A 24,058-nucleotide genomic window follows, 5' to 3' on the forward strand; every position below is an offset into this window, starting at 1 on the left:
GTGCTGAGTTAAAATGGCACACAACAGGAAGGTTGGGGTCATGCTTTCAGACACTCATTTTTTTAGACTGGCAAATGGAGAATGATACTGTTGGGGGTCGGTATCTATAAAATATATCTGAATCATGTAGCAGCCCCTTTCAGAATGCAGTGGGAGTCCGATTGGCAGGCACTTTGAAATTGTTGCTCACCTGGAAAATTTTGGATCAAGGTAATTTTCAGGTATTCAAGAACTAAAACTGCCTGCTAATGTTGTGTATAATGTTGAATTTTACCCTTCTGTTCTCTAGTACACTGTACTAATGTGAATTTTCTGATTCCAAGTATCCTGGTGATAAGCCTATTTGTTTAATAAAGCTGACATACACCCAAGTTGCAATTATCAGTTTTATTCTCTGTTTCTGGAATTCATTCAATGTTTTTTGTTAGGCTTTCATGGCTTCTGGCAACTTTCTCACTGCCATCACATGGGACCTGGAGGAAAATAAATCATTAATAATCCAAACGGTAAAATAATTGGCCCAGCCTTTCCTGAACACTTGCACGGTAGCAATGGTGCATCTCCAGTGTATTCCATTAATACGGCACAGGTTTACCATAAAACTTCCTTCAAAGTGATTCATGCAATTACTTATGCCATACCAGAATTTCCTGCACCTTCCACACCACCCCTCCCTGGTCCTTGCTAATCAGGCAGGGTCCCATTATCATAGCTCCACTCTATCAGGCCAATGCCATGTTGGATTCTTTGGTCATGCTGTCATGACACTGAATCAAAATGGCGCTGGGAATTGTTCAGCAGTGTGGTTAATATTAAAGTAAATACCTGGATTTCTACATAGCCTTTCATCACCTCAGGGCACCCTAAAGTGCCTTGCAGCCAATGATATACTTTTGAAGAGTAGTCACTGGTATAACATAAGAAAGGAAAATAACTTCATTGGGGAACCTCAATAGACTTGAAGAGGTTCTGGCTTAGTTAGATTAATGATTAATATATTTAAATTATTGAGACGTGCATGTGCAGGTTGCAGATCTGGCCAGACAACCTGTGGCTGAAGACAGTGTCTGACGCAAAACAGAGTTATTAAACCACTTGCATCAATATAACTTCATCCTTTCATGTAGTTGTTTTATCTTAATGGCCGATTCACCCTATCTGGAAATGAATTGGTAGTAGGTCTCCTCATTTTTTCCAGTTGTTCTTTTCAATTGGACCCTTGAAGCACAGAAGGATCAACGATCCTCCTACTTTGACTCAGAGGATGATCTTTTCATCCGGCTCCCTTTATTCAGATATGATTTCACATTTAACTTTGGAGAAACACCAAATCATTCATGTAATACAGTATGGTATCAGTATTTCACCTCGCTGGAGATTTACCACATCTTCTTACCCATTAATGATATGAGGTCAATACATTGGTCATTATTGCACCACTTCCAAATTACCATTATCTTCACTGTGGCACGTTCTAATAATTCCTCCAGCAAAATGTGGGGTCAATTTTCCACTGGGGGATTGGGAACAGAAAGGCCTAGTGTCAGGCATTTGGCACGAAGTTCACCGTTCCAGGAAATTCCTGGCCAATATATTGGTGCAGCTCTGCAAATGCAGGATAATCTGGTGGGGTTAAGTGAATGACAATAGTGGGAGACCAACTGATTTTATGTCCAGGGCTTCCTCATAACTCAAACCTTTAACATCAAGGTCAGGATGGCAAGGTGGCGCAGTGGTGAGCACCGCTGCCTCACGGCACTAAGGACCCGTGTTCAATCCCGGCCCCTGGTCACTGTCCGTGTGGAGTTTGCACATTCTCCCTGTGTCTGCATGGGTCTCACCTCCACAACCCAAAGAGGTGCAGGTTAGGTGGATTGGCCGTGCTAAATTGCCCCTCAATTGTAAAAATTAAAAACATATATGGCAAAAAACATCAAGGTCTGAATTTTTGTTTGTAGGTCCTGATTCCACTGTCAGGAGCTTTGGGAACCCACACATGCGGGAATCAGGAATCAAGGGTGATTTTGAGAAGACATCTAAATAGGCGGCTACCTATGGGAGCCCTGTAAAATCAAAGGCAGAAGGTGGTCTCCCAAGGTTGGAGGCCAACAGGAGGTCCTCCAGCACTGGCACATGGGGAGTCCCACAGTCAGATTTGGGAGTGCAGATACAGGTTGGAGAAAGAAAGGACACCTGAAGAGGAGGTGACTTTAAAGACGTTTTAAAAGCTTGAACAGTAAAAAGTCACCGCATATGCAAGGGGAAATCCCTCCGCAGGATGGCCTGTGGCCACAGACGTGGCCATCTTTGCACTTGTGGCCAGGGCATGGTGAAGGTGGTGAATATTTTTAATGGATTGCTGGTTCCCTGGTCTGCCACCTGGAGGCCATCTTTATTCAGCAACTGGAACTCGGCCGTAGCAGAGGACCCAACTTCTGACTGGAAAATTCCCACCACTAGTGACTGGGTAGTTGTTCCCTTCAGATCCAGGCTCTTCAAAATATGGTTCAAAGGCAGGACCAGGCTAGCAAACTGTCACACCAAATTTAAGATTTTGTAGACTTGTTGCTTGCTTACTTCTACAGTGGATTAACATTTTGAGAGTGAAGTGCTTCTTCCACTATTTTAACTTCCTCATTAGCTAGTTGAAGATGTGCCTATGATTTAATTGTCCAGCCTTAGAACTATAGAATTCCTACAGTGCAGAAGGAGGCCATTTGGTCCATCGAGTCTGCACCGATGCTCTGAAAGAGTGCCCTCCCTGGGCCCATTCCTCTGCCCTATCCCCATAACCCCAAATAACCTGCACATGTTTGGACACTAAGGGGCAATTTAGCATGGCCAATCCACCTAACCTGCACCTCTTTGAATTGTGGGAGGAAACCGGAGCATCCTGAGGAAACCAATGCAGACACAGGGAGGAAGTGCAAACTCCACAGTCACCCAGGCTGGAATTGAACTCGGGTCCCTGGTGCTGCAAGGCAGCAGTGCGCACCACTCTGCCACCTTGCTGCTCCGAAAAATGGGGCTTGTACCAACTGAAAACAATGGTTTGGTATCAATCAATCTTGTTTAGAATGGGATTCTCCTGCAGAATGCACATGAAGCAGATGGTATCTAGTGTATGTTCATATTTTAATTGACCCTTTGCCACCTGCTTGCTTCCCAAACAGCCAAATTACTCAAAAAAACATAGATTTATGCCCAGCTTCTATTGGAAGCTTCTATTAGAACAACTTCTGGATGGATTCGCAAACAGGCCGGGCCATCACAAACCTTAACAATAATTTCCATAGTCAGCGCAGCAATCATTATATTTGGAACAGCTTGCAGTGCAGGTGCATGGCATAGTAGGTGAATATGCACCACATCGTCCAGCGCAGGAAGTGAAATCTACACCTTCGCAGCTACATGGACCACCGCTGATCCCACCATTGATGCCAATACTTGACTCAGTCCCATATTTTGCACCAATGGTGTTAGCTACACAAGAAGAGAAAACAAGATAAGACAAGAGAAATCTCCACTCTGTGATAATTGCAAGGACTAGTTTTCAGCACACCTACATTCTCATTAATTGCAAACTAATTTTCAAACAACATGGTTCAAAAAAATGAATACACATATATACTTTTCTCAAGTTGCCTTCTAATTTACTGCTCATGTTGCCTTAAAATGACTGCGCCACACTTCCCAGTGCAAATTACGCGCAGAAATTATCAACCAACTGTTTTAATTCACGTGTGTCTTAAACATATTTACAGTAGCACGGTTCAATTCCCGTACCAGCCTCCCCGAACAGGCGCCGGAATGTGGCGACTAGGGGCTTTTCACAGTAACTTTATTGAAGCCTACTCGTGACAATAAGCGATTTTCATTTCATTCATTTCATTTCAAGGATCAGGTAAATTTCATAGTTGTTGGAGGTAGAGATCAGGGGCAGGGAGGGAACTGCGACAGAAACGGATAGAGTGCGGTTGGGGGTGTCAGTGAGGGGAGGGGTTTCGGGAAGAGATCAGGTGATGAAAAATGGTGTCAGGAGAGATTGTTGAGTTGGGGTGAACTTTATAGGTAGTCTTGTGAGTTTGGAGCATACACCTCTGCTGCTCCTGGCCTGCAAGCAGTGCTGTAAAAGCACTTATCTGATGAATGCATCCTTTCTCACCTGTTGGTTTCCTGAGGTTTGGGAAACCTGATTGATATGGGTCAAAAATGTAAACCCTGCAAAAATAGAAGTCTGCAGCCTCCTTAAGAGGTTTCAGCAATCTCCAGAGAGCAGATTGGCTTAGCTTTCCTCTCTCCTATCTCCATTAAAACTGGAAGTGGTTGCATTTGTGGGTTCCTGTTCAGATTTTTATCCATTTAAACTCCAACCCAATCCAAATTCCTCAATTTTGGGGGTTAAGATCTCCCCCAGGTCTCTGTCTTTTAATCAGCTTAATTAAGTTTCAAGAGTCCTACTGTATAGTAGATACTATCGGGCTGGAACTGAATATTTGTGCAGCCCGCTGTCATCAGTCCCAATTGCCAAAAGTTTGACTACCCTCTGGCCTTTGGTGTTCACCCAGTAAAGGCTGATGATACTTTAATGTCTTGATGCCTGTTGCACCTAGTTGTAATCATATCAGTTTGTAAAGCAGCACAAGTTTCTATTGATTGGAACCACCTGTAAGCTAATTTCTTAAACAGTTGAACTACTCTATTATACACCTGGAACAATTGAGAATATCATTGATATTCAAACTGGTAGCATAGTGGCTATGTTATTGGAATTAGTAATCCAGAGAACTGGACAAATGATCCACGGACATCAATTCACGTAATTCAAGAAATCTGGAAAGAAAAGCTAGTAATAGTAATGGTGACCATGAAACAACCGAATTGTTAGAAAATTCCAGTTGACCACTGATAACCTTTAAAGAAGGAAATTTGCCATCATTACCAGATTGAGTTTATGGGGCTAATTCTCTGCCCGTATCTGCAGTGAGTGGAAAAGGCACCGTGGACACAAAATCCCGCGAGAGTCGGGAAACGAGATTCTCGCCGGCGAGATCCTGATTTCACCCACACTTTGACGGTGATGCAACGAGGTTCCTGCCCACAAAGGATGGGATCTCATGTAAATATATTTGACTACATTTTAATATTATTAATGGCTAGGGAGGCCCCTTCACATAATCTTCCCCTCACCGAATATTCGGAACATGGCATCATAGTTATTTTAAAATGGGATTCAGTCAAGGGGATCCTGCCAGGGGTGCCAAGGTATTGCCTTTGGCACAGGTTGGCACTGACCCCATTGCAGTGCCAGCCTGGCAGTGCTGACCTGGAAATGCCAACCTGTGCTACCGGGCAGTGCCAGGGATAGACCCATGTGGAAGGGGCGGGGCCCATTTCAGGGTTCCCCTGATGTAAGGCGGGGAGGGAGGACAGATGCTTTTGAAGGTGGCGAACTTACCTGTGAAGGAGGGTGGTACGGTGGTGCAGTGGTTAGCACTGCTGCCTTACGGCACTGAGGACCCAGGTTTTATCCTGGACCCGGGTCACTATCCATGTGGAGTTTGCACATTCTCACCGTGTCTCACCCCCGCAACCCAAAGATATGTAGGGTAGGTGAAAAGGCCACATTAAATTGCCCCTTAATTGGAAAAACAGAATTGTATCCTCTAAATTTATTTCAAAAATGATTGGGGTGCCCGTTACAGATGGCGCCCGAACTCTGTGAAGCGGATCTTACCGGCTCTGTAGGCCTAGTTCCGCCAGAATGATGGCGTAAACCATGTCCCCAGATTTTCTTTCCTCAGAATGCCGAAAACCTGGTCTGAAAACTAGGCTGTGCATCTGGAAAAATGCACACCGGTTTTCAGTCAGAGCCTGACTCTCAGGCCGAGATCCTCCGGCTGTTTACATGGTAGGTCCAAAAGATGCGCCCCCACCGTGGGGTTCCCATTGGCATGGGGTGGATTCTATTTTTAAATTTAGAGTATCCAATTCTTTTTTTTTTTCAATTAAGGAACAGTTTAGCGTGGCCAATCCACCTACCCTGCACATCTTTTTGGATTGTGGGGGTGAGACCCACACAGGCACGGGGAGAATGTGCAAACTCAGCACGGACAGTGACCCGGGGCAGGGATCGAGCCCGGGTCTTCAGCGCCATGATGCTGCAGTGCTAAGCACTGCGCCACCATGCTGCCTGGCGAGGGGTGGATTCAATAGGAAATTCCAATGACATTGATGGGACCAGAAGATCCCTCTGCTAGCCAATGACAGGGTGTGGGGAGGCCAGAAAACCTCTCTCTCTCTGACAAATTATTGGAAAATTCCACCCAATATGTGACTCCAGACACGTTGCAATGCGATTGACTCTTAACTGCTCTCTGAAATGGCCCAGAAGGTGATTAAGGATGGATAATGGATGCTGACCTGGCTCGTGATGCAATATTATATGAATGAATATTTAAAACAATATTGGTTTCTCAACAATTCTAAGAGCCAATTTCAGTGTTAGAGAATAGTGGAAATCAACCCGTATTGCCGTTTCTGTATGTGGGCCATCAACAAAGACAGATGGCAGAATATTGTCTTTCCTTCATTTTACGGTTTGTTAAACTTGTCAAGTCAAAATCTTTTTCAAGATAAAAATGAAACGTGAAATGGAAACACCAGTCATGCATTTTGCTTCTCATGGGATGAGTTTGACTATTAGGACCTGAAGGAATTATGCCATTGTTTTGTGCTGGGCAGAAAACATAATAGACCTCACCTATGAATAAAGAACAAAAATCTTTTTAAAACTTGTTGAAAAAGTACCCGAACAACATTATATAAAAATGTATGCGCTGCAAATAGTTTTTAAGCTGATGATTCCTTATTTTTAGCAAGGCTATCACAGCTTAAGCTTCACTGTATTATTTTGTTGCACAATCACATATGGAAGTTCTAATCACCTCAATAAGAGGTAATGCTTATTTACTTACGATCCTTCTCCAGTTCAAGTTCAATGGGGTAATGATCTGAGACTTCTTTTACCTGAGAATTAAATCTAAGATGTAAGTACGTTGTTTAAAAATGTGAAAAAGAATTCTAATTCTCCCCTTTAATCAAGGACTATAAGGCTGGATTCTCCCAAAATGGGACTACGTCCCCACGCCGGCGTAAAACGCTGGTGTTTCACTCTCGAGTTTCCGATAAAAAAGATCAACAAATTCACTCACCTTCAGGGGGCTAGCAGGGACCCAGAGTGATTCACGCAGCTTTAGCTGCGGATACGGGCATCCGCACGTCCGGTTTTGAGTCTGCGCATGCGCCATGGCGTACCCGGACCGCGGAGTCAGCTGGAAAATGTAGCCCCCCCCCGCCCCCCGATCAGCCGCGCGCCCGAAGATCCGACCGGCCCGATCTGTCCCCCAGCCACCCATAAGGCACACACCCCGGTTAAAACCATGCCGTCGGGAACCTGGCCGGTTGGGAGTGGAGGATCGCTGGGCGGGCCTCTGGCAATGGACCCCAGCTGCACGGAATACTCCGCGAACACGCCGATTCCCGAGTCCCACAGAATCGCCGAACCGGCGGAAGGCCCGGTTTCGGCGTGAAAATGGTTTCTCCACCCCCACGCCAAACGCGATTTCGCCGTGGAGCTGCAGAGAATCCAGCCCTATGGGTGGGTTTACTGACTAACCCGCTGTGTGTTTTGCGGAGGTGACCCATCAGTGGACTTTACAGACCCCGCCTTTCCCGGTAACTACGTCCCTCGTGGCTGGGAAACCCGTGCGTCGGCGTGGGACTGGAATATCCCGCCGGTGTGAACAGCAGGTAGATCATGCCAAATATAATTTGACGTCTGCAATGTGTCTCTCTAGTTTTATATTAGTAAATAGTTTCAACCTACTGACTCTGTGAGGAATTTCTCTTACAACTTAGCAAAGACATGCAATGTTTTCATTCTTACTGTATAATAAGGGAGGCCATAAGCTTCCTGGAAGTTGAAGGTCTTGACTGAGCCAGGAACTATGGTCTTAAGCAATCCTTTTGTGGTCACAACAAACCTAAGGAAAAAAAGACTTGTACTTATATAACGGCTTTCACAGTGTCCCAAAACACTTTACAACCAATTAAGCACTTTTGAAGTGTAGTCGCTGTTGTAATGCAGGAACTGTGGCAGCCAATTTGTGCACAGCAAGGTCACACAAACACAATGTGACAAGGATCAACTTTTCTTTCGTGACGTTGATTGAAAGATAGGAACTGACCGGATAACTTCCCTGCTGTCTTCAAAATAGCACCACAGGATATTTTATACCTGCACAAGATAGCGCCTCACTTTACTGTCTCATCCAAAACACAGCAGATTTGTCAGTGTACCACTGGAATGAGACTTCCTTTTGATATAGAATGACAACCTTCTATATCAAAAAGCAAGAGCTATCAACTGAGTCATGACTGCTACCATTACACAGCACTGTCAAAATTTAAAATGTGACTGGGCTGAATCAGTGAACATATTTTTGAAATATGAAATACATGCAATAAAAATACTTTCATCCATGTCCACTAAATATTACCTGTCATAGGCACAGTGCGTGTATTTGCTGACAGTTGTATCTATCGCATCATCAATGAGCCAATGAAAATTCTTATGTTGACGTAGTCGGATATGGGGCCAATCATTATCTGTGACATATCTACAAGCTGCGTTGTAATCTCCAAGTATTAGGATGTTCTGCATTACAAAGCAAGAGGCAACAAATGGAGTTAGACAGGAAATGTTCTATTTCTCTGAATGATCAAGCCATGATCAACAAAAACAACTGCTACTGGCAATACTGTGGCACCTGTAATATGATAAAACAGCCCAAGGCACTCCATAGTAATGTTGTGAAGGAAAATTCAACGCCAAGCCACCAAAGGCACCATTAGGACAGATATAGCCGAAGACTTGACCAAAGATTAAGTGGGAACATCAAAAGGCCGAGTGTACTGAACATCCACTGCAGGTTCCAAAGTACAAAACACACCCTTTCGTATGACATAATACAACTTACAAAATTGAATGAAATTATTTCAGGGTAGGCTTTTCGAAATAAAAAAAATTATCAAAGGGGGCTTCACTCTGCATCTAGTTATGATTTAATTCACCTGGTAGTACCTGACATTGGCATCATATACAACAGCATAGATGGTGTGACCAAATAGGCCAGAAGGTAAGTCGTCAATAGTTCAGGCCAGAGAGGGATGTGGGGACCATTAGAAACCAAGGTGCTGTGGTGGATGTGAATTCAGAGATCTCGGTCAATGAAATGAATGTACCCAGTGCTCAGCTCAGCTTGACTGTTTTAAGTAGGGTAATGCTTGCTCAGGTACCATGAGGATGAAACTAAGTGGATAATTTTAATGTAGCCTGCCCAGGTTGAGATGGGATTTGATTGGTTTTACTGTCAGCCAAATTTGACTCTTCATTGACATCATTGGGCATAAAATGGATACAAAGCCCAAACCTTGCTGGGTGGGCAAGGTTAATATTACCCCGAAGGTAATTAAGCATTTAGGTGAAGATCCGTGATAAAAGGATCCAAAAATCCTGTGGCTTGCCCCATGATTAAATGCTGCTGATCTCTGCTCCTTACTCCGCTTGAGTAGCCATGCTCAGGGCTTGTTCATTAACCTGGCTTTGGCAGGTGTCTGTGCCAGATTAGGCACCCAGTAGCAGAAGCACAGAAATCTGGCTCCCAGGCTTTACATGATGGGAGGTTATTCATGAAGGCCCCACCTTCTCAATCTTGTCTCTCGCATGAGGTGTGGTAATCCTCAGGTTAAATCACGATCAGTCAGCTCTCCCCCTCAAAGGGGAAAGCAGCCTATGGTCATCTGGGGCTATGGCAACTTCACACATTAAATTTGTCCATGACTATGCTCGACAAAATGCTGCAGTGGCTGGTGCTTTCTGCAGTATAAACTCTCCAGCACTTTACTGCGTGTCTTTCAGGCATATTGGAAGGTTTTATTAATGTGGTGGTATGAATGGGAGCACTGCCATTGGTGCAGAGCATTGGTTTCCTATTGGCTCTGGCTGGTCATGTGCCTCTCGTCTGATTGGCTGGGACTAGTCATTTGACTGCTCACCAATTGGTCGAGAGGCAAGTAGACCCCACCTCCGAGGCGGGGTATAAGTACCCAGAGTTCCCGGCGGTCGGCCTTTCTCTGCAGTCGACCACCGGGCTAACAACTAGCTGATTAAAGCCTAAGTTTGGACCTTCATTGTGCCTCGCGTCCAATTGATGGCACATCAATTAATCTGTATGGGCACATTACAAATGTACCTTTCATAGCCATCAAGTCCTGATGTGAGACTTGAACCCGTAATGTCTAGTCCAGAGGTAGAGATGTTAGCACGCACTAGAAGACTTCCATGGTCATACTACCAATACTATTAGATTACCTACAGTTTAATCACAATATTCTCTGGTACCATGCTCCACATTTGATATTATGAAGCTATTTGAGATGAATTATGAATGAATTCAGAGGTGTGACAGTGGAAAAATGACACCAGATGCTACCGACAGTGTTGCTAGATCAGAAACTGCATTTCTGACGATCTCACCCTCTAAACCGGCCACCACTATCATAAATAACCTATTGTCATCAAATCAGTAAGTAATATGGCGTCTCCAATGGACTTGGTGGGACTGAAGATGATCATTTGAGGAATGATATGGCCAATGATGATGTGATTGCCGATGTTGAACATAAAAGTAAGGATGTTATGCTGCAGTCATACAGGGTATTGGTGAAGCCACATCTCGAATATATATATATTATTTATTTTATTTTTTTAACGCATTTTAGTCAAACTTGTATCAAAGTAGGTTACAACAAATAAATACTTCCCAACAATCAACTATACAGTTTGTACAAATGTTTCTCCTTTTTCACCCTCCCCTCTCCCCCCCCCCCCCCCCCCCCCCCCCGGCCCCAAACCTCAAACACGGTCACAAACATCCCCCACCTTTTCTCAAATTCCCCTGCTGAGCCCCTTAACTCATACTTTATCTTCTCTAACTGCAGGAAGTCATACAGGTCACCCAACCATCCTGCTACCCCCGGTGGCGATGCCGACTGCTACTCCAGCAAAATTTTTCGCCGTGCAATCAGAGAGGCGAAGGCCAAGACATCGGCCTTCCTCCTCTCCATGAGCTCCGGCTTCTCAGAAAACCCCAAATATCCCCACCAAAGGATCCGAGTCCACTCCCTCCTCCACTATCCTGGCTAAGACCACGAACACTTCTGCCCAGAATGTTCCCAAGTTTTCACAACCCCAAAACATGTGTGCATGATTTGCTGGGCCCCACCCTCTCCTCTCACACTCATCTGCTACCCCCCTTAAAGAACCCACTCATTCTCGCCTGAGTAATATGCACCCTGTGCACCGCCTTAAACTGTATTAGGCTCATCCTTGCACAAGAGGAGGTCCCGTTTACCCTCAGCAGTGCCTCACTCCATACTTCCCAATTGATCTCCATTCCCAACTCCTCTTCCCATTTCTCCTTGATCTTCACCACCCGCTCGCCTCCCTGCTCCCCCAGCCACTTATATATATCCCCAATTCTTCCCTCCCCTTCCACATCCGGAAGCAGCAGTCGCTCCAGCAGGATATATCTCAGCAATCTAGGGAACCCCTTCGAAGCCTTTCGTGGAAAGTCCCTAACCTGTAGATACCTGAACTCACTACCCCTCGGCAGCTCTACCCTCTCCCTTAGCTCCTCCAGACTGGCGAACCCTTCCTCCAAATACAAATCTCTCACCTTGACCAGCGCCACTTCCCTCCACCTCCTGTATACACTATCCATCCCCCCAGCTCAAACCCATGATTCTCGCACAGCGGCGTTAGCACCGACATCCCTTCCACCTAAAATGCCTCCTCAGCTGATTCCATATCTTCACCGTGGACTGCACCACTGGGCTCCCTGAATACCTATCCGAAGCCATTGGCAATGCTGCCGTCACCATATCCCTCAAACTAGACCCCTTACAAAATTCCTCCTCCATCCTAACCCACTTTACCCCTTCTCCTTCCCACCACCACCGCACCTTGTCCACATTGACCGCCCAATAATAATGAAGTTTGGCAACGCTAACGCCCACTGCTGCCTCTGCCTATATAGCAGGGTTCTCCCCACCCTCGGCACCTTCCCCGCCCATACAAAGTCAGAGATAATGGTGTACACTTTCTGATAAAAGGCCTTTTGTATCAAGATCGGGAGAGCCTGAAAGATAAACAAGAACCTCGGCAGAATATTCATTTTCACCACTTGGACCCTCCCCGCCAATGTTAAGTGCAGTGTATCTTAAGATCCTCCCTGGCCTCCTCCGCCATCTTCGTTAAGTTCCACTTAGGAGCCCCATCCATTCCCTCGCTACCTGAATCCCTAAGTACCTAAACCTATCCCTTGCTACCGTAAATGGCATCTCCCCTAAATTAGCCCGCTGTGCCAGCTCATTCACCGGGAATACCACGCTTTTCCCTACATTCAGCTTGTATCCCGAGAACCCTCCAAACCTCCCCAACAGGCCCATAATCCTTCCCAGAAGGATCCAGAACATACAGCAAAAGGCCAAACGCACAGAGCGACACCCGATGCTCCCTCTGTCCCTTCATTATCTCCTACCACTCTGCCGACCCCCTGAGAGCCATCGCCAATGGCTCTATGTCCAGCGCAAACAGCAGCGAACCCCTGTGTAAGTCAAAGCTTCGTGAGCTCATATCATTCGTCCTCACCCTCGCTCTTGGCGCCACATACAGCAACCACACCCATGCCTCATCTTCCCCACTTAACTCCTGCCCCTTTAATTCCACTCTGTCCCTAGCCCATCCCAGATGGCTCTTTTCTTCGCCCTTGACCATGTCATCTCTCACCCCCTGCCGTGTCGCATAATCTGCCCCCCCCCCCCGGCTTTCCCCCTTCCCCTTCTTCCCCCCCCCACTTCCCCTTTCCCCCCACATCCGGCCACCCCTTTTGGCCTTCTCACTACGTCTCGAATATATTGTGTGCAGATTTGGTCTCCTTATTTAAGGAAAGATGGAGGTGTTTCAGAGGAGATTTACTCGATTGATACCTTGAATGAACTGGTTGACTTTTGAGGAAAGATTGGACAGGCCGGGCTTGTTTCCACCGGTGTTTAAAATAGCGAGGGGTGACTTGATTGAAGAAGATACGGTCATGAGCGGTCTTGACAAGGTGGATATTGAAAGGATGTTTCCTCTGGTGAGTGAGTCCAGAACTAGGGGGGCACTGTTTTAAAATTAGGGCACTGCCTTATAGAGAATAGGGATGAGGAGAATTTGTTTCTTACAGTGGGTTGTACTACTTTGGTACTCTCTGCCTCAGAAGGCAGTTGGGAGCGGGGTCAATGGATACTTTTAAGGCGGCGGTAGATAGATTCTTGTCAGGTAAGGGAATCAAAGATTATCGGGGCCGAATGGCCCACTTTTGCTCCTAATACGTATGTTCGTATGTTGATAATGTTGATGATGCATATGATAATGCAATTCAAGACATAGATTTGGATGAGTTATTTAATGTTGAAACAAGGAAGAGGGTGATTTTTAAGGATTATAATACAGATTTATGGCAAAGAAGTATTCTATTATGCACTGCGATGAAAACAGAATGAGATTGTTTGAATTTGTATGTGACTTTTGTTTCAATAAATTTAGTGTACACCAATTAATGCCTGCCTCCATGGAAGTCATTAATTTATAAATAAATATTGAAGAATAAAAATACTTTTTTCCCACCAATCTCTGCTACCACGATTTACATGTTTAACTGTTTAAAAGGGGAATAAAATAGCTGACGTATTGACATAAGTAGTCAGATACTAGGATGATGGAAGAGGATGGTACTACAATTCACGTCAATTAAAGTGTGAGATCAAACTATTCTAAGATTAAAAGTGGAATATGGCAATTGTGAGTTGTTTTGCCCTCGTTGTACCAAGAAAAAATCTAGGCTATGGCAACTGTTGCTTATCCTCCTGAACGCATGGCATAGATTACCGGTAATTGGTAAATATGTTTTAAGGTAAGGGCGGCACAGTGGTTAGCACAGGTCCAATTCCGACTTCGGGTGACTGGCCGTGCGGTGTTTGCATGTTCTCCCCGTGTCCATGTGGGTTTCCTCTGGGTGCTCAGGTTTCTTCCCACAGTCCAAAGATGTGCAGGTAAGGTGGATTGGCCATGATAAATAGCCCCTTAGTGTCCCGAAGGCCAGGTGGGATTACAGGGATATGGTGGGGCAATGGGCCTAGGTAGAGTGGCTCTTTCAGAGGGTGGGTGCAGACTCGATGGGCCGAATAGCCTCCTTCTGCACTGTAGGAATTCTATGGTTTCTGTGGATAACAGTTATCCCTTCACTAGCACAGATTTCAAACCCTCAAAAATGTTATTCATGTATACGCCAAATTCCTACTTATTACCTAAAGAAATAGTCTAAAAATCTTGACTTTTACAGAGTGTAATGCATTTGCTACTTTGCTTAATCAAGCATACCTCTGTATTGAAGTGATTCCTTGCATCAGCCCAAACATCATACAATGCATCAACCTCTCTGACTGCATAGCTTGGACTGGTGTGGATCGCTACGAGAACAAAATCCTTGACAACTGTCAAAACATATTGTAATAAATGTTATTATCATTTAGTTTATGATGGCTATTACTTCTTAGGTCTCACTCATTGAAGGTTATGTTGAGGGCGAGAGATATATTTAAATTTCTATTGAGGGGATATAAACATCCATTTTATATAATTTCCTTCAAGAGCCATAGAAATAAAGATAAAATATCAAGGAATACAATCGGCAAGGGTTTCTGTTTTGACTTAAAAAATGACTCAAAATTGTGTTGGTTTATGCATTCTAAAATATATATATATATATATTAATAAAATAATTCTCATTATAAGGTAAAACGTGCTTTGGACACTATATAATGAACAATAATTCCAGGGATGTGGATGTTGCTGGCTAGGCCAGCATTTATTGCCCATCCCTAATTTCCTTTGAGAAGGCGGTGGTGAGCTGCCTTCTTGAACCACTCCAGTCCATGTGGTGTAGGTATACCCACAATGCTGTTAGACAGGGATTTCCAGGATTTTGACTCAGTGACAGTGAAGGAACAGCGATGTAGTTCCAAGTCAGGATGGTGAGTGGCTTGGAGGGGAACCTCCAGGTGGTGGTGTTCCCATGTGTTTCAGTTATTGCAGTGCATCTTGTAGATGACACACACTGCTGCTATTCAGCCTCAGCGGTAGAGGGAGTCAATGTTTATGGATAGGGTGCCAATCAAGCGGGCTGCTTTGTCCTCAATAGTATCAAATTTCTTGAGTGTTGTTGGAACTGCACTCATCCAGGCAAGTGGAGAGTATTCCATCACCCTCCTGGCTTGTTCCTTGTAGATGGTGGACAGGCTATGGGGAATCAAAAGGTGAGTTGCCATTGGATTCATAGAAGATAGAACATACAGTGCAGAAGGAGGCCATTCGGCCCATTGAGTCTGCACCGACCCACTTAAGCCCTCACTTCCACCCTATCCCCGTAACCCAATAATGCCTCTTAACCTTTTTGGTCACTAAGGGCAATTTATCATGGCCAATCCACCTAACCTGCATGTCTTTGGACTCCGAGGCACAGCACTTATATGGTTAGTCCAGTTCGGGATTCTGGTCAATTATACCTCTCAGGTAGTTGATAGTGGTGGACACAACAATGGTAATGCCATAAAAAGTCAAAGGGTGATGGTTAGATTCTCTCTTGTTGGAGATGGTCATTGCCTGGCACTTGTGTGTTGCAAATGTTACATGTCACTCAGCAGCCCTAGCCTGGATATAGACATGGACAGCTTCAGTATCTGAGGAGTAGTGAATGGTGCTGATCATTGTGCAAACATCAGGGAACATCCCTACTCCTGACTTTAGGATGTAGGGAAGGTCATTGATGAAGTAGCTGAAAGTGGTTGGGCCTGAGGAACTCCTGCAATGTTGTTCTGGAACTGAGGTGATTGATTTCCAACAATCACAACCATCTTTGTTTGTGTTAGGTATGACTCCAACCAATGGAGAGATTCCCCCTGTTTCCCATTGGCTCCAGTTTTTCTAAGACTCCTTGATGCCACACTCAGTCAAATGTGGCCTTGATGTCAAGGGCACTCACTCTCACCCTGGGCGGAATTCTCCGATCCCCTGGCTGGGTCGGAGAATCGCCGGGGGGGGGGGGGGGGGGGGGGGGGGGGGGGCGTGAACCCCGACCCTGCCGGCTGCCGAATTCTCCGGCGCCGGGGTTTTGGTGGCGGCGGGAATTGCACCGTGCCGGTCGACGGCTGTTAGCAGCGCCTCCCCGGCAATTCCCTGGCCCGCGATGGGCCGAGTGGCCGCCTGTTTCTTGCCGGTCCCGCCGGCGTAAATTAGAATAGGTCCTTACCGGCGGGACCTGGTGGTGCAGGCAGCCTCCGGGGTTCTCGGGGGGGCGCGGGGGGATCTGGCCCCAGGAGGTGCCCCCACGGTGGCCTGGCCACGAACGGGGCCCACCGATCCGCGAACAGGCCTGCGCCCTGAGGGCACTCTATTCCTCCGCGTTGGCTGCTATTCCTCCGCGATGGCCGACGCGAAGATGAAACCCTCCTGCGCATGCGCTGGGATGACGGCAGCACACGCTGGTGACCCGCGCATGTGCCAACTCACGCCGCCCAGCGGAGTCCCTTCGGCGCCGGTTGGCATGGCGCCAAGCCCCTTCCCCGTCGGCCGGCGTGGCGCAAACCACTCCAGGGCCGGTCTAGCCCCTGAAGCTGTAGCATGGGTTGGTAAGTTATAAGACAATAAGATGTGGGAGCACAAGTTTGTCATTCAGCCCATAGAATCTGCATCACCATTCAATGACACCATGACTGATATGATAATCCTCAAATCTAATTTCTTGCCGTATCCCCATAACTTTGATTCCATTGCTGATTAAAAATCTCAGCTTTGAACATACCTAATGACCCAGTCCCTACAGCCCTCTGTGGCAAAAGAATTCCATAGATTCACTACCCTCTGAGGGGAGAAAGTCCTCCTCATCTCTGTCTGTGATTATGCCCACTTGACTCTCCCACAAGGGGAAACAACCTCTCAGCATCTACACTGTCAAGCCCCCTGAGAATCCTATATGTCTCAATAAGGTCATCTCTCATTCTTCTAAACTCCAATGAGTACAGATCCAATCTACTCAACCTCTCCTCATAAGAAAATTTCTCCATACCTGGGATAAAACAAGTCAACCTTCTCTGAACTGTCTCCAATGCTAGTGTATCTTTCTTTAAATAAGGGGACCAAAACTATTCATAATATTGCAGGTGTGGTCTAATTGGTATCTTGTACAGTTTCAACAAGACTTACTTACTTTTATATGCCATTCCTTTTGAAATAAAGGCCAACTTTCCATTTGCCTTCCCTATTATCTGCTAGCTTGAATCTGCTAGCTTGAATTTAAATATAAATCTGCTTGAATGCTAGCTTTGTGTAATTTATGCACGAGCACCCTCAATCTCTCTGTGATACAGGTTTCTGCGGGCTTTCTCCATTTAAATAATATTCAGCTCATTTATTCTTCCTACCAAAGTGCATAACTTCACATTCTCCTGCATTTGTGACAATAATTTTCCTTCTTGCAAGTTCCTGATGTCAGCCTGTTAAAGGGAAGCACCAGAGTACAAGGGCTGATTTTATCTCTGTTTAATTAATGAGTTTTGAGTGAGTTAAAATCGGGCCCACATAGGGCGGGATTCTCCCGCAACCGGCGGGGTGGGCCGTACTGGCGCCAAAGAGTGGCGTGAACCACTCTGGCGCGGGCCGCCCGGAAGGTGCGGAATCCTCCACACTTCCGGGGACTAGACCGGCACTGGAGTGGTTGGCGCTGCGCCAACCGGCGCCGAAGGGCCTCCGCCTGCCGGCGCGAGTTGGCGCCAGCGCAGGAGCGCCAGCGTGTTCTGGCGCATGCGCAGAACCGCTGCCGTGATTCCTGCGCATGCGCAGGGGGTTTCTTCTCCGCGCCAGCCATCGCGGAGCCTTACACAGGCCGGCGCGGAGGGGAAGAGTGCCCCCACGGCACAGGCCAGCCCGCAGAATGGTGGGCCCCGAACGCGGGCCAGGCCACCGTGGGGGCCCTCTCCAGGGCAAGACCCCCCTGCTCCCCCCCCCCCCCCACCCCCCGAGGACTCTGCAGGCCACCAAGTCCCGCCGGTACGGACCTTGTCTAATCCACGCCGGCGGGACCATCGCTCGGTCCATCGGGGCCTGGAGAATCACCGGGGGGCCACTGCCAACGGCCCCCAACCAGCGCGGCGCGATCCCCACCCCTGCCCAAAAAATAGTGCCGGAGAATTCGGCAGCCGGCGCCGGAGCTGGATTCACTCTGCCCACGGCAGTCCCAGGTTCGATTCCGGCTTGGGTCACTGTCTGTGCGGAGTCTGCACATCCTCCCCGTGTGTGCGTGGGTTTCCTCCGGGTGCTCCGGTTTCCTCCCACAGTCACAAAGATGTGCAGGTTAGGTGGATTGGCCATGATAAATTGCCCTTAGTGTCCAAAATTGCCCTTAGTGTTGGGTGGGGTTACTGGGTTATGGGTAGGGTGGAGGTGTTGACCTTGGGTAGGGTGCTCTTTCCAAGAGTCGGTGCAGACTCGATGGGCCGAATGGCCTCCTTCTGCACTGGGGAGGGGGGGGGGTGGTGTCGGAGAATCCCGCCCATAGTCTATCATTAAGAGGGAAAGAGCATTGGATAGTGAATTACTGAATTACCCACATCCTCGTGATATGGAGAAATAATGGGAAAAACTCCAAGAGCATTTTGCCTTTCCTTTCTGGCTTTGATTGGAAGGAGGAAAAAATAAAGTATAAATTCTTCCGGTATGATGCAATCTTAATAATAATAAATCATCCTTTACTCTCTGTCACATGGTTCATAATTTAAGTAAAACCAGACTTGGAGACTAAGCTCACTTGAACCAGTTTAATTTATCCATAACAGTGACTTTGTAAAGGGCAGGCATGATACTTACAGGGTCCTGGTACTGCTTAGTGCTGACATAAAAAATCCGCAGCACAAACCAATTTTCTTGAGTCCCATTTTTCTTTGTCAAAGCACAAACCAGTGTAATGTGGCAGTAAATTATTTGCTCTTCCAACTGGCTACTAACAACATATTTCATCAGGATTAAAGCAGGTCTCCTTCCACTCAGATCTTGAACCTTATCTTTTTCATTTGTCAGCAGGCACACCGTAATTTACCAGCTTTAGTGCTGCCAAAGATTTCCTCAGAAATAAATATTTAAAACCTTACTTGTAGTGAGGGAGTGGAAGTGCACTATAAAAGGCTCACGAATGAAAGTGTCGGTCCCGCACTTTTCACAGCCATCGTCGAAGTGATACCACGCCATAGGCTTCAGAATATTCTCACTATCAGAAATAAAACAAACCGTGGAGAATGAAGCAAAGTCAGTAGCCATGATTGACTGCCAGGAATAATTGTATTCGGCTGCTACCAAAGATTTATGCAACAATTTTCCAAGTGCATTGAAGTTTAAATATGGGCTGCGATTCTCCCGTTTGCAGATTCAGTGCTTCCACCAGTGGGAAAACTGGGGTGATTCCCATCGGTGCTAGGTGCAACGCTGACATGCCAATCCATGGCACTTCGAAATGTTTTTCCCAGATGATTAGGATTTACGTTGCCCTGAGAGGGGCGGGACCTAAACCCGCTGGCAGGTCCCACGCCTCAGAGATCCAGGCGCATTTTTTAATGGGAACTTCAATCTCAGAATACTGTTGCTACCCTTTCGCCCCCCCCCCTCAGAATCATTGGCAAGGCCCTTCCCCCCTCCAATCGCATGCAACACAGCACCTGGTCTTTCGAGGAAGTTCTTCAGAACAACGGCCTCTTAAAAAAAAAACTGCATTTAGAAAGAACAGCTGCTCAAAAGAGGAAGTATTTCAGAGTTACTAGATCCCCGTGGAGCCATATAAATAAACAACCATAAGCCTTCCTTTGAAATTCCCTGTACCTGTCAATCAAGAGAATTTTAAAAGGCAATGGTCTATGGAAACGAATGGAAACAATCCAGTTCAAAGCTTTTAGGTTTCTAGGCATGCACACAGGCTTGAAAAAGTTAAAGGGCAATGAAATTGACGTTGAGAAAACAACTTCAAATATTTCCACCACATTAAAGGGAAGACTTTTACCTTTATCTCACGGATCTTCCATTTTATCATACTGAAACAGCTTAATGTTTTTAAGGCTCCAGATGGTCAGACTTACACCTTGTACTCACACATCTTTAATGTTTGCGTGCTGGGAGACATTTTAAGGTGCTTAAGGCTACAGATGGAAAGACTTTCACTCTTCTCTCAGAGTTCCGAGATCCTGACGTGCTGACAGACACTTTAAAGGATTTACAGGTTGCAGATAGGAATTTCAGCCGTGATCCCCATCCCAGGAAAAAAAACAACCTGATCCCTTCCAGCCCCGCAAAAACTCCCCCGATCCCCATATCCCATGAAGGACCCCCCTTGGCACCCTGGACGCAAAGTGTAGGGAGAGTACTCACCCCCTGGGAGTGCAGGCCACCAGGACCCCGTTTCTCAAGACTTGCACCAATTGAGCCAGTGGAACCCCTGGTTGGGAGGGGGGGGGGGGGGGTGGCTGACCATTATAGGAGGCTGTTGAATCGGGCTTCCAACCCAATAAGTTCATTCAAATGAATGCAGATAAAGACATTGCAATGTCCTGCCAGGTCTGGATCGGAAACCCATCAGGTCTGGTGAGGCAGGGCGGGAGATTCACAACAGGTTTGACACCAGGTGTGAAACTCGTTTTTTTGCCTGACGCCTGATGCATCGGGCCATCGCAAATCCCGCTGCTAGCTCATGGAGCCAGAAAATCCCCTTCATGGTCAAACTGGGAATGCTTCTTTGTATCCATATCTATAGCAGCTCAAACAGAAAAAAATCTACATTTCTGCCCATTTTTCTCACTGTTTCTCCTAAAATCTTTGCTTTTGGGTATTTCCATATTATAGCGGTATTGTATATATACTTCTCAAAAGTAGAATTAAACTGCCAAAGCCAAGCTTTGTCAAGTCCCCCAAATTAGATTAAATTATTCTATTGATGTATTGCCTTGATTTGCATGTTTTACGAAGTTTGACTCAGAAATTAATAGCCATTGAGCTCTGGGTATATTGTGAATCAGTACACCCTGAGTGCTGCTTACTCTCTGGTACCTCAGCCATATGCCCTTCTTCACTTTGTAAGTCTATAGGCAACAATGGTCAGCAAACTGACTCTGTGAGATCCTCCTTATTACCTGCCAAACACATTGGCACATTTTCCAGCAGGTGTCACTGCCTATTGAATAGGATTAGAAAGTTTCCCCTTTCCTAACCTGCAATACTGGGGCTAACCGTAATACCTTAATGACTCTGACAGCGAGAATCCGCTGACTTGATGTAGAAGATTGACCCTTGGATCGCGCGTTTTGTTGGCTTATTTCAAGTCTTCATTTTTAAAGCCTTATCTTTTGAATAGATAAATTAAAACTTAGACTAGAATACTGCACCAATTGGCTCTGCCTTGAAAATAATTAGTCATCAGTCTTGTTCAGTGTGAAATGTCATAGACAGACTGTTAGAAATTTCAGGAGCAAAATCCAGTAAATTTAATAGATGCCTGGATCTTCTACAGATAGTAGCAGAATTAATGACGGACAGATCACATACACATTTCAAAATAAGATCTGGCACTTTAAATTGTACCATAAAATAATATCAAAAGCAAATGGGTATATCAAGAAGTTCAAGCAGTCTGTGTTTACTAAATTTGCATCAATTAAACACCAGCTTTTGGTTATCATTACCTAAATAGATTTAATAGTGAAAGCGCAGTGCCCAAAAATGATCACAACTAGAAAAGCCATAACCAAAAATGATAATCAAATCTTAGCGGATGAAACATATTCTGGGTAGGATATGCACTTTTGCAATAAATTGTGCTTTTGGCTTTGGAATTGTTAATTGAAAAAGTTGTGCTTTTAAAAAAAAAATCAATCCATGAAGCGCAGTCCACATGAACTGTAAAAAGGATAAGAACAAGATAAAAGGGTTATTGTTTCCAACCAACTTCTGTTAACCGTGAAATTTTGAAGTACTCAACAACCTTCAATATTTCTTCAGTGATATCAATTAGTCTCACGGTAGCATGGTGGTTAGCATCAATGCTTCACAGCTCCAGGGTCCCAGGTTCAATTCCCGGCTGGGTCACTGTCTGTGTGGAGTCTGCACGTCCTCCCCGTGTGTGCGTGGGTTTCCTCCGGGTGCTCCGGTTTCCTCCCACAGTCCAAAGATGTGTGGGTTAGGTGGATTGGCTATGCTAAATTGCCCGTAGTGTAAGGTTAATGGGGGGATTGTTGGGTTACGGGTATACGGGTTACGTGGGTTTAAGTAGGGTGATCATTGCTCGGCACAACATCAAGGGCCTGTACTGTTCTATGATCTAGGGATGTCCTTTAGAAGCAGTAATTGGACAACGTGAGGGCACTTAGCACCCCCAACCACCCTCCCACCCTGTCCCCCCCCCCCCCCCCCCCCAACCACTTCCTGATTGTGGGTATCCTGAGCAGGGCTGAGTGTTTATGGCTGTGGGAAGCCCCACCTTGGCACCCGAAGACTTGACAGGGTTTGCTTTTGGGGCTTCCTTCATGTTGACTGCCGTGCCTGCCACGAGTTGAATATCAGTGACAGTAGGATGAGGTGCTTAAGTGGGCCCTAATTATTCACTTAGGGGCCTCAATTGCGGTTGGGATAGGAAGGCGGTCCTCAAACCATTCTTCCCCAAAATTAAGTAGGGCAGCAGCGGAAAGATGGTGGGGTCCCAACACCACACCCTCCAGCTTGATTCAATGCCTACTCTCAGCCCCCAAGCTCACCTTGAGGCTGGGCATAAAAATATGCCACAACTCTGAACTTTAATACATTCAGATCTTGGAGAAGGTGTGGAATAGCGAAGGGGAAATTTGCCATTCAGCTAGTTTGTACTGACGTGGATACCTGCCAGAAAGGCACTTCCCCATGTTACTCAAATGTATTTTCCACTGGGCAGTCAAGAAATGTTATTTGTGTAAATTCCATAGACTGTCTTTTATTTTACAAAGCAAGGACATCATGTAGTTATGAGGTGGGGCATCTAACAATTTGAGAAAGCAGAGCAAATAAATGAATCTAGCCAACTTTATCCAACTGTCCACCATTGCAATGATGGGTGGTCAACTGATGAACAACCTGTATTGAAGTAGGAGACTTACTTATAGACAAATGCGTATTTTTCTCTGTATGAACTGCGGCCAAGGTGATCGGAGATGATGTAATTGTAATGCAGCTTGGTTGAGCTGAAAAACAAATAATTTTTTTTTGCTTATTTGAGATAATTCAAACAGATGTATAAAATCTTTAAGTTGTGATCCAATATGAAGAATTAAGCTATCGTAAATATGATATTAATTCAAATATTGGTCTCCGTCACGAAGAGAGAGTGAGTTCTGTTTGCATTTTCTGTTATCCACTTCCACTAAAATGCAACCATTAGTCAAAAAGTCTTAACAAGAGTAATATAAGCATTTTATGCCATACACGCGAAAGAGGAAACTTATTGTTAATATGAATAATGATAAGGTTTGGCATAACACACTATTGGTGTGATTTATTGATATGCTTCCCCATGTTTTCATTAAAGGATGCCCCTTCCCCATCCAACTATTTACCTCGGTTTTCAAGACTGTTTCTTCAGTCCTGCCTCCCAACATTCCTCGCCCATCCACTGGTTTTGGACAGGAGGTTGATGCAGCCTGTGCAGACTTCAAATTCCATTTCAGAAAAAAATGTGGAATTAAAACTAGTCTCAGTAATGATGTTTGTGAAGCTATCAATGTCATAAAAACTCATCTGGTTCACTACGTCCTTTAGGGAAGGAAATCTGTCACC

At 45.7% G+C, this 24,058-nt stretch overlaps 1 protein-coding gene across 2 annotated transcripts in view; it reads right to left on the minus strand.

Moving 5' to 3' along the window:
* Positions 1 to 372: 372 nt before the first annotated feature.
* The window catches only part of LOC119954128 (deoxyribonuclease-1-like), a 32,062-nt gene continuing 8,376 nt past the window's right edge, over positions 373 to 24,058 (minus strand). For both annotated transcript variants that reach the window (XM_038779055.1, XM_038779056.1), the window contains exons 4-11: positions 23,383 to 23,466; positions 19,369 to 19,484; positions 14,549 to 14,661; positions 8,562 to 8,719; positions 7,949 to 8,045; positions 6,978 to 7,029; positions 3,277 to 3,483; positions 373 to 473 (exon numbers count right to left, since the gene is read on the minus strand). In XM_038779055.1, the coding sequence (XP_038634983.1) occupies positions 3,278 to 3,483; positions 6,978 to 7,029; positions 7,949 to 8,045; positions 8,562 to 8,719; positions 14,549 to 14,661; positions 19,369 to 19,484; positions 23,383 to 23,466 (826 nt within the window). In that variant the 3' untranslated portion in view covers positions 373 to 473; position 3,277. The remainder of the gene's footprint in view (positions 474 to 3,276; positions 3,484 to 6,977; positions 7,030 to 7,948; positions 8,046 to 8,561; positions 8,720 to 14,548; positions 14,662 to 19,368; positions 19,485 to 23,382; positions 23,467 to 24,058) is intronic.

The sequence above is a fragment of the Scyliorhinus canicula genome, chromosome 19 (assembly GCF_902713615.1).
Source record: "Scyliorhinus canicula chromosome 19, sScyCan1.1, whole genome shotgun sequence".
NCBI classification, from domain to species: domain Eukaryota; kingdom Metazoa; phylum Chordata; class Chondrichthyes; order Carcharhiniformes; family Scyliorhinidae; genus Scyliorhinus; species Scyliorhinus canicula.